This window comes from Megalops cyprinoides, chromosome 15 (assembly GCF_013368585.1).
Source record: "Megalops cyprinoides isolate fMegCyp1 chromosome 15, fMegCyp1.pri, whole genome shotgun sequence".
Classification (NCBI taxonomy): Eukaryota; Metazoa; Chordata; class Actinopteri; order Elopiformes; family Megalopidae; genus Megalops; species Megalops cyprinoides.
The window spans coordinates 22,172,413-22,183,523 of NC_050597.1; the positions used below are offsets into that span (position 1 = coordinate 22,172,413).

At 44.6% G+C, this 11,111-nt stretch overlaps 1 protein-coding gene across 1 annotated transcript; it reads left to right on the forward strand.

The window, feature by feature from the left end:
* The first annotated feature begins 692 nt into the window (after positions 1-692).
* stpg4 (sperm-tail PG-rich repeat containing 4) lies at positions 693-10,878 on the forward strand. Its single transcript, XM_036546113.1, has 7 exons — positions 693-794; positions 3,585-3,641; positions 3,801-4,055; positions 4,431-4,495; positions 5,048-5,093; positions 9,856-9,960; positions 10,473-10,878. The coding sequence occupies exons 1-7, from the start codon at positions 720-722 to the stop codon at positions 10,581-10,583; spliced, it is 714 nt and encodes a 237-aa protein (XP_036402006.1). The 5' UTR covers positions 693-719; the 3' UTR covers positions 10,584-10,878.
* Positions 10,879-11,111: the final 233 nt, after the last annotated feature.

The following is an 11,111-nucleotide window of genomic DNA, read 5'->3' on the forward strand; positions in this document are numbered from 1 at the left end:
GCGTAGTCATAGCACAATAATAGGCTACCATACACATTGCAATCACAAAGTAAATAAATTGAAGAACTACGACAGAAGTCGCCTCCCCAACACTCACTCAATATCTGTTCATGAAATAGATGACTTCAACCCATGTTAATATAAAAAAATAAGAGGAGAACGATTTTTTAAAAACGAAACACAAATATAGATGAGTTGTTTTTTGTTTGCACGATTGTCATTTAAAGTACGCATTTTGTTAATTAAATTATAGTAACCTTTATGAATTAAAACTGTATTAAAACTTGTTTATATTACAGAACACTTGGAGAGTGTCCTTTTCAGAGTATTGGGGAACTTCTGGTGATTATTTTGCAGTATGCTTTAATAGTTTAAATACGTCTGTCGATGACAGAACACTTACCCATTTTTCTTATATTGGCATTAGGACTTTGAACCCTGACTTTATCGCTGTAACTGTAAATGTAACATAATCCACAACAAACAAACAATAAATTAAACAATAAAATAAACCCGTTTTATTTGTATATGATAGCTGTATGATTGGTAGTTTTTTTTTTTTTTTTTTTAAATAAACAAAGTTGTAATTACAATGACTTCGGTGTAGGTGACTGTGCAGCTAGCAGCAGTCAGTAAAAGTGTGCGTAATGTGATCTGAATGTAAGGAAGCCGAGGCTTTCGCAGCAGAGTCGCAGCAGAGTGGGAAAACTGCGGAAAACATGAGCGTAGGACAAGACAAAGACACAACGAAATCTAAGGAGAAGGCTATAGATCTTGATGGAGCAAGGGGGAAGGTAAGAAATGAATTTGTAACACTGCCCAAATACAAATGAAGTTCAAGAAGCCGTTGGCGAATGGATGATTCCAGACAACCTCTGTGTTTTCTCTGAATAATGTTGGAATTAAATATCCGGGCGGACGTTTTTCACATAGATGTATCTTTGTCGCTTGTTTAACTAACTAAGCACGTACTTTACGTTACAGATTAATGAATAAATAAGTAATATGATATGCTGTTCATTTTGAGAGTAAACACTAACACTCCCATTTCTCTATAACCCACCCAAGTATCCGCTGCGGGGAGTATGGGAGCAAGACAAATGAACAGCACTTGCACACTGTTAAAAAGGCCTAGGTCCACGACTGCCAAACCGTTTAATCGCAAGCGCTGCACTTATAGCAGAGACAGTTCGTTTAAAGCAAAGAGTCGCGGCCAAGAACCCGCTCGGTTTACTTCTATACTGATGTAATTCAGCGGCGCACGCGGCTGCCTGCGTTGTTGTAACCCCCCAGAGATGCTCTACACATTCTCAAAATGTGGCGACTGTTCCCATCAGATTACGACTAAGACCCAGCGGGACACAATGCAGACATTTCAAATGCCCTGAAAGGTAGTTATTAGCTTCTGGCTGTGCCAATATTGAGGTTTAAGCCTGGCATAGCATGGGGGCAACTTGAGTAAGGAAATAAATTCCCGATGACACTTGTTTGAGATTCACTGACTCAAAAGATTGTATTCAGTGATCTCGATTGGCGTCAGCTAAGAGGTTCCTGACCTATTTTTCATCCATCTACAGGTCTAAAGATAGCCTACCCATTCATTTGGGCCTCTGATCCCATGAAGAGTTGATTAGGTTGTAGTGTTATGCTTTCAAAGGCATCGCTGTGGAAGGAAGTAGTTAAGCTGATAGCAAAGTCAATGAGCATATATTAGCTCTCCATGTTTATTTATTTATTTTTTATTTATTTAACCTTTATTTCACCAGGTTTGTCCCATTGAGATTAAAATCTCTTTCAAGAAAAGTGTACATATTGCAGACTTTGCTTATATGCTATTCTAGTTTTTTTGTGTTTTTTTTTTCTCCTATTAACAATTAACCAATAAATTTTATTTGCCAGTATCTTCAAAATGGAATCCCATCAAAGTCATTATTTGTGTACGTGTGTGGTCTCTTCTGAAATGTGGGCTCTGGTAGGCACCAACATCTCAACTGTTAGGCAAAGCACTCCCACTGTGCCAGCACAGGACTGGCCAAAATTCTGACTATCAAATTCACCATTTCTTTAATTCATTGCAGTGTTGTTCACAAAGACCCAATATCAGTTAGGATTCTAAGAATTTATTGTATGTTTTCAGAGGCATAGGGATGTAGAGGAGCAGCTCAGCTCTGTGGCAATCACCATGCAACACTCCTCTCAGTACATTTTCACTCTGTGTATAATAAGGCTAAAGTCTCTAGTGAGAACTGTGTAATTATGTCAAGAAAATGTGTGTGTCCGTAGGGCTGCCCCGTTTCAGTGGTTTCATATGTGTCTTTAAAAGGTGCAGTAGACTCGGCGATACCCCAGCCTCTGGGAACACATCCAACGCAAACAAGACAGAAAGCAACCACCTGCGGCCGCAGCAGGACGGCGGATAGGAGGATAGATTTGAATGGGGAGCTTTGCATCTTAAGCGGCCTGGGATCTGATACGATGAGGTGGATTATGCTGTGGACGTCGTCTAGTAGGGAACGTGAGGCAGCTCTCACGCCCTGCGGTGACGCTCTAACAGCAGAGCTCCAGGCGCGAGCTCTGTCGGGCCCCGTGTGTGCACCGAACACGCAGTGAGCAGAAGGTACAGGGGAGCACAGGGATTTCAGCAGCCCACAGAGATGTGCAGTTCACTGGCTTTCACTGTCGGGCTTGGCCCATTTGGAGATGGCAAACCGCAAGTCTAGTGCTGATGGCTTTTGATTTTTTTTTGCAGCTGTTTAACTCTCTCTTCAGACTAGTAGCAGCTGCCTCCTCTCTGAGTGTGAATGGGTCATATGCCATGGTGAGGTATAGTGTGAAGCATCTGAGTATAGGGGTCTTTCACCGGGGCCCCTGCCAGGGCCTTATTGTGCTGAGTGGCTTGTGGGGAGGCAAATGAGCTCCGTGTGTCCAGTCTTTGGTATGACTCTGTTAGGGTTTGAACCTGCAGCCTGCTGTTCTAACTATAAGGCCAATGAACTGGGACCTGCTGGGTAAACCCTAGATATACACAGGGTGCTTGTAATGATCAGAGGGGTCAAATCCTTCCACTTGCGGGTACATTAGGAGTCATAATCTTAAATAATTTTCTCTTTATTCTTTCAATCATATCATATATGCAAAGCTATATAACTAATGAATGGTATGACAACTTTCACACAAGGGATTTCAAGTGGTAACCCACTTGAATGTAGTTCATGCATAAATACTCCACTCCACCGCCCTTAACATTACATTACTTGCGTAGCACATGCCCTTCTCCAGAGTGACATAGCATCTATTTATATTGCTGGATATTTATTGATGCAATTCAGGTTAAGTACCTTGCTCAAGGGCACAACAACAACCTTTGGGTTACAAGGCCTGTTCCTTATCACCGTATCACACTGCTGGCACATATACATGTGCCTACCCCCTGAACCACACATACACACAAACACACACACACATACACGCACACACACACACACACACACACACACACACACACACATACACATATGCTCATGATACAAGATAGTTTATTGTGACATTGTGTTTATTGTGATTTTACTGTTTATTCTACACAGGGGATCAAGAAGAAAGACCAGTCTGAGAGAGATTCCTGGTGGAAAGGAAGCCTAACAGTAGGTCTCTCTCCTTCCTTTCCTCTCGCTTCTCTCTCTTTCTCTCTTCCTCCCTCCATCTCTCTCCCTCTCTGTCTCTTTCATAATCTCAATTCCATAATCCCTGATGCTAGGACTCATTGCTTTCCATCACCAGCAAGGTTAATCTCGCCTTTCTAGGACTCCCCCAACCCAGGCAGCTATCACATCCGGAGCTTTATTGAGGAAGCAGAACTGAACCCAGTCAGAAGGACGTACGGGTTTCAGGGCACGGGCAGGAAGGTGCCCCTGTGGTGGGTGCGTAAAGGGGACCTGCTGCTGCCAGGGGCGTACAGTTACACTGACTCAATCCAGGAGGCCCTCCAACGTCAGGCCTCCTACTCCTTCAAGAACTGCCCCAGGCCTCAAAACTTTACACTGGGTGTCCGGGACAAGGTAGGCAGGGGCGATGGTCTGGTGAAGGCCATGTTCAGGGTAGAAACTTGGCTATTTGGACTATATTTGATACGATCAATAAACTTAACTTTTGTGTCTGTATTAGATTAGGTTTTTACCCATACACAGAAGTGATATCCATGCAAGAGTGTGTATTGAAGGTTTTGGAGGGCTACAGATGAAAGATACATCAATTAATCAGTCTCATTACCCTGTGGAAAGCACCTAATAGCCTAAGATAATATCTCATTACAAGAATTATCAAGCTTTCTTACTTCGAGGCCCTTGGAATTTAGGAAAGGAGAAGACCCCGTAATGTTCTCCTGTCTCAATTTATTGTCTCATAATTGGTTGATTTTTTTGTATCCATCCCAGGACGTAAACATCTCGCCATGTCACTATGATTTAACAGAGAAGCCAGTTCCCAAGTCACCCTGCAAGTAAGAATTCAGCGTATTAACTCCTACAGATCTTCACCCTGAAAAATTGCGACAGATTGAGTTGCTCTCTCTTTGAGCTCCATGTTTTTCATCTTTTCTCCCTCCACTCTGCTGTTCTGGAAGATTCTTTTAAAATATGTCCTCCAGGACAGGTAGTCATGTCAGATGTGTTGTGTAATGGAGCTCCTTTCATCTGTTTTTTTGTCTCTCTTTTATCCTTGCTGTTTTCCTTTTCTTTCCACTCATCTCTGTTGTCTTTTGAGCCTCTCTTCTGTGGTGTCCTCCTCTGCTCCCTTCCTTCATTCCTTCACTGCTCTCGTTGTCACTACTCTTTGTATTAGACCTATTTTTGCCCATTTCTTTCATCTCCATCTCTGTTTGTCTTCCCTGTGTTCTTCTTTCCGCTGTCCTCACCTTCATCACTCATCCCCGTGATGGTTAGCCCTGTCTCCTCCAGCTCCCCTATAGGTTCCTCTCTCCCTCTCTGCTCTCCTGATGGTTACCCCTTTCCCTCTTCCTGCTCCCCTGATGGTTTCTCCTCTCACATTACAGACACGTGATGTTCCGTTCCGCAGTGCAGCGCCACACCTTCCTGCCTGTGAGTATTTCCTGTTCATCATTTGAACAGACCAGAAACGGAACAGAACAGTAATGTATTCTCCACTACTCAGATCCTTAATAAAAAGGTGGAGAATACATTGGCAATTTTCACCTAGTTCCAACAGGTCCCCGAACAAATAACCATTTTTAGTCCATTTCATTTGATTGTATTGTATTGTGGCGCTCAGTATGTTGCGCACTTTCACATGCTAATTACACATTACAAGCAGTCAACATGAACACTATATTTATCTGTTCAGGAGTAGCTGCGGCAGCGGGAATAGCAGTGCTTGTGGCAGCGGTGCTGCTCTTGTTGGTACACAGTGGGGACACAATTCCAGTCATTCCAGTACGTGTCAGCCGCATGCAGCCAGACGGGCCGGCTCTCCGCGCTGACATTAACGAGCTCATCTCCTTCTGCCGCGGTGACCGTCCCTCACCACATTCTTCTGTAATCGTACAACCGTTATCACATGCTGGGGACCTGTTGTGCCTGCGCGACGGGTCGAGGTCAGCCCGACGCTATCCTGGGAATTCCATAATGGGATGGCTGTTTGGGACGTGACGGCTGCCGGTTGTTTACCGCTGTCATATAGGGGGTTGCAGGAGAGGAGGGGAGCTGAAGATTTTAGGGGGTTTTAGGGTTTTTTGAAATCCATGGACCGTGGACAGGGATGTTGGCTTGCCATGTGACAGGAGAAGGGTGTGGCACAGAAGTGCTGAGCAGGAGCCAACAGGCTGGGCCGAATATATACGTATACAGATACATATACAAGGATAAGTGTAAATGGAATTCCTTATAACCTCTCTTAACACTTCATCTATGCCCCGTATTTAGCCTGGCACAATATCTAAAGTCATATATTTGGGTAACGCACTGCAGTGAAAACTGAGTAGGGGAATCTGCCGTGACACTGTGACATTATATATTTTCCCCTGAAATACAAAACCAGGGAAGATATTTGATGGTGACACAGGTAAATTAAATTTTTCCTATACTACAGCAGGTTCACCAGTTTGTCATTACTTTGCACGCCAGCAGGCAGGAATTACACACAGCAGAAGGTCAAAGTTCACAGTGTCTTGAATATGTAAAAACCAAACAGTGCAGATTGTTTGTGCAATTGTATTTTCACGTCCAGGGGGCCAAGTATGCCCTGATTTTTTTCAAAGCACACACAACCCAACACAAAGTTTATCTACAGTGTCTTTGTCTCCACTTCTTTTCCCTTGCCTCCCTACATTCCCTCAATAAACAACCCATAACGTTCATGCAACATTGCTATGGCATTATTGTGATGTTCCTATAACATTTGAGAAACAATAGAAGGAGAGTGGTTCACTCAACTTGGGAATCTCTGGGTACTTTTGACTGCATGGACAGTCAGAGAACAGACATCCCCTGCCAGCGCCAAATCACATCCCAACCCGCCCACATTCTAGCCAATCACAGCGCTCCCCCCCTAGGCCCAGGCAAAGGCTGTGCAACTGTCTGTAAAAAAAAAAAAAAAGCAATGGTTGCGCTCACATCTTGGCACAGGACGTGCAGATGCACCTTAACCGGGAGAATGTCACACACGCAGCACGATGGCACCAAAAACAGAGGGCAGGCATTTCCAGCAGCAGCTGAACAGCATGCCAAACCTCAACCGGAGGAGGGGAGGGAATTTGGCCCATGGAGCTTGTCCGAAAGAGGCCTGCCTAACAGACTTCCCATGACATACACCTGAATTAACACCTCCTCTGCAGCTCAGCTCCGCGAGACCGCAGCAGAGGGTAAAGAGATCGAGTGACCCTGCACTTGGAGTGGAATGGCATGCAGTGGTAGTAGCCAGCTGCGCTGGGGCGCTCCAATGCTGCAGTCCCTTTATCGCTGTCTCTCACTGCTCTTTCTCCCTCTCTCTTTCCCTCTCGTACTGTTTCAGTCCCCCTGCCTTTTCTTATTTTCCTTCTCTATGTCTCTACATTTCCAACAAACTGCAGTTGAATTTTAAAAAAATAATAAAATTAAATGAGAGAGAGTTCGATGGAAAGAAAGTGAAATCGTCCCTCGGTTCATGAGCAGCAGGAGGATTCAAGAAGATTTAGATTCTCGCTATCTGTCCGTCTCTCACTCTTGTAGCAAATCTTGTAAAGTGGCGGGCCAAGCAGAGGCTGTGGCATAGCCAGGAGAAGAATACTGCCGTGCATTACAGAGCGCCTCTCTTTTATTTCTAGCAAGGAAACTGAGACGAGAGGCTATGCGCGCTATTCCTGACAGCTCGTCTGCGATGGCCAGCGCTGAGGGATATGGGAGGGGAGAAAGGTGGCGTTTGTGCTGGGGGGTAGGGGTCGGGGGAAGGGGGTGTTCTGGACATAGTGTAAATCAATTAAAATATCACAGAGTTCATGCCTGAGAGAACACCACTGACTGTGTGAACAATGCTCTGGCCTCACAGTTCTGTGACGAGCAAGCCAAAAGCAGTGTGTAGCACAGAGTTACAAGAATTTGCCTCGTGATCTAAGGATTGCAGGTTCAATTCCCATTTGGGGCACTCCCTTTGGACCCTAGAGCAGCGTACTTAACCTTTATTAAATATCCAGCTGTGTAAATGGATATTATGTTTGATGTAAGCTATGTGAGTGCCTAAGCGAATGATTCAATTAATAGATGGAATGTGAGAGGTGGACTGTGATCAGACGTTACGCATCTGAAATGGTTGTGAGTCACAGAGCTCTCTTCAGATACAGAGCACACCTGTATCACCACTCCTGAGATGGTGGGTTAAGTCTGTGCCACTCGAAGCAGTAATGGTGGTTATAATTTATAATATTATCCATGTCAGCTCATTTGGTAGGCCCTCCTGCTGGCCAACATTAGATAAATATGCATTTGTGGTATTTCACTCGTTTAGGCGTGGTGGTGTGTACAATTCATGCATGAGTCAAGTGGGTGACTGAGTCAGCACGTTCAAAAAAAATAAAGCTTATGAAATTCCTCAAGCTCAGAGAGAACAGAGAATCACGGAATAGCTGTGCCATAAACACAAAAAAGGAAACCAGGAAAAAAATTCTCTCATGTCGGGAAAAATCCACAAAGGCCCTCAAAATAATAGCTGCATAGAAACGAAAGGATTACAGTGGAGCTCTCGAAGAGCTTTTTCATCTTCAGGGCTCGCCCGTTTCCCTGGATAAATGGGGCATCCGCGCTCTCCGCAAAGCTGACGAGCTCGGATGAGTAAGACTGGGAGTGTGTGAAGGGTCCCTGAACAGCAGTAAGTGCTGCCAGGCAGCGAGGTCTCTGATCCCATGAGCCTCCCCAGCCGCGGTGAACTTTTACAGGAGTTAACTCACCCCCCGTTTCCCTCGTCCTTCATTCCTCTCCAACGATGTCGTGGGTGTGGAGAGGAACGGGACGGCTGGACCCCCCTCCCGATCTCACCGGTCCTCCTGCCAGGCCATCGGTTTCCATGACGACGGCAGGGGAAACAAGCACTGACGAACGGCGCGTTTGTGGCTCTCTCCGCGCCACCGAGCTGAATGCCCCACTGGTCTCAGCACGGCCATGGGGAGATAACAAGGCCGGCTATGCCTTCGGGGGCGCAGCAGTCCTGGTTAATCTGCACTTTGCATGTGTGGGGCTGCTTAGGCAAATTGCCACAGTAATAAAGGCGGGAAGGTTGTAACGTCCACATGTTCGCAGTTTATTGATACCATCTGTCAATGCCCTCCTCCCCTCCTCCTTCCTGGCTCTCTTTTAACTCTAATGGTTTTCCATAAAGCGCAGTTACGTCCTGTTTTCCGAGCAACAGCGAATTCCTTGGACGTGAGGAATTTCCACCCTAAAACCACAAAGGCCCGCTGGCTTCAGTCAGCTTTCTAATTCTGTGAAATTTCAGGGTGGCAGTGTGGCACAGTGGTTGAGGTTGCAGGTTTGTTTCCCAAGAGGGGAAATTCCACAGTAAACAGTGTACTCAGTCTGATTTTCCCTAGTAAATGAATGTTGCCCTGGGTAGAGGTGTCTGTTGAACAATAGATTTTGGTGACTCACTTAACAACGGTGAGACTGCTACATTGATGGCAAGTCCCAGTGGACAACAGTGACTCAGCCCCTTGTGTGACATGTGCTGTGGCTTATTCTCTTAAAAATACCGTAGTCACACCTCTACATCCCTATTGCAAATCCAAAGAAACATGTAATATTTCTTGTTATTATTACTTGTTTGTAAGTTAGTAGTGTCTGAGATACAGGAAAAAGTCAAAATAAAAGTTCAATTCAGTTTGAAAGTTTGATTAAACAGAACCAGATGGCCCATACAAGGCTGACTAATGAATCCTTGATATATCTGAACAAAGCACCATCAACAAGTTTGCTTGTTTTCAACTGACTAGAGTGCTAATCTCATAAAACATCAGCTCTCAATGCCTCAGAAGCAAGATGAGGCTGACAGAATAAAATGTTTCACCATACTGCCATCATCCCAAACAAATAACTGTGTTATTTGCTTTAACTGAACAACCCAAAGTGCTGCTGAAATCTAGAGCAGCGTTCAGTTAACAGCATGATCAAATCTAACTAAAAGAAGTCAAAAACAAAAACCTATGTTCACAGCATGTCCCAAGGACCAGGGTTGGAAAGCACTGTTTGAGACTTCCAGTAAGTTTTATTGAAGAAACTGGGGGTAGACTTCTCATCTGTTATCAAGAATGGTGATGTGACTTTAGGTATATTTTCAAACACTCGATAGACATTGTGATAGAAATGTGCTTTTTCCCTCCAGAGAGAAGGACCGGCTCCAGGACAGTATGACATAAAGCCGGACAACGCCCGTGCCGTCACTTCCTGTTTCAGGTCTACGGTGCCTCGTCTACACCGTGTGCGTTCTGTGAGTAAGGCACAGGCAAGAGCTTCTCTATCTCAGACAGTCAGATCCTACCTGATCTCTTACACCTCGCTTACACCTCACAGAAGCCTAACGTGAACCCAGACTGTTTTCCAGACTTACTCAGCACCTATTTTATGGCCCTTTACAACTCCTGATAGTTGCACTTTAGACAAGATAGAGGGCAAGAGAAAGTAAGACAGAAAGAGAAAGAGGATGGGAGTGAGAGAGGGGGTGTGAGATTGAGACAATTGGAGTGGCAGAGAAGATCAGACATAGAGACTGGACCAGGATTCAGGCTTCCATGCAGATTTTTACAGATCGAGCTGAAACAGCAGTCGAATGTTGTGAATGATGTGCTCTATTATGCTAATAAACATCAAGCATTCTCTACTCAAAGCCAAAACACTGTATGACACTGTATGATATCTCTAGCTAGCTTAGTCTTACTCTAGTGTAATACCTGTCTTACCAGTACCTGGTCTTTGTTTGACTTGTGATCTGTGCCCTGGCAGAGGACCCCTGGACCTGGGACATACGACCCCTTTTGGAAGATGGGTCAGCATTCGGGGACAGAAGCCAGCCTGAGTCGCGCTTATGGCCTTTTCTTCCGCAACATTTTCTAGTATTAAAAAGAGATGTCTCTTTCATCTCATCTACGCTGAAGCGCCTATTCTGTTCCCTTAGTCACTCACACACTCACACACTCACTCACTCTCTCACTGACTCACTCACTCATTCACAAATTGCAGCTACTATATAGAACTGTACAGAACACTTCGATAATGCATGTTTTTGCGTAAATAAAAGACTGACATTTTGAAAAACAAGAGAAAGGGATTGAGACATACTCACACTCACACACACACACACACACACACAGTTTCCTCTTGCCTCCATACAATGAGGGAGACTGTTTATTTTTCCACAACGAAATTACACTTCACAGCATTTTAACCCTGGCTTTGTAAAATTGAAGCGGCTTGTTTCTCTGCTTATTTAATTAATTTTGGCGCATTTTCACTCTTCGTTAGCAGCCTGTTGTGCCTCATTATTGCCATTGTTATTTATTCATGGGAGTGAATGAAGCTCCTTCATGTATCCGAGTATGAGGCATTGTGCAGCGTGCCATGTGCTCAGCTAATGTATTCAGC

Bases quoted from the DNA above. Each gene is read 5' to 3' on its own strand.
- stpg4 (XM_036546113.1), top strand. From the start codon at position 720: ATGAGCGTAGGACAAGACAAAGACACAACGAAATCTAAGGAGAAGGCT. The intron at 4,056-4,430 runs GTAGGCAGGGGC...TATCCATCCCAG, and splicing joins CACTGGGTGTCCGGGACAAG to GACGTAAACATCTCGCCATG. The intron at 5,094-9,855 runs GTGAGTATTTCC...TTTTCCCTCCAG, and splicing joins AGCGCCACACCTTCCTGCCT to AGAGAAGGACCGGCTCCAGG.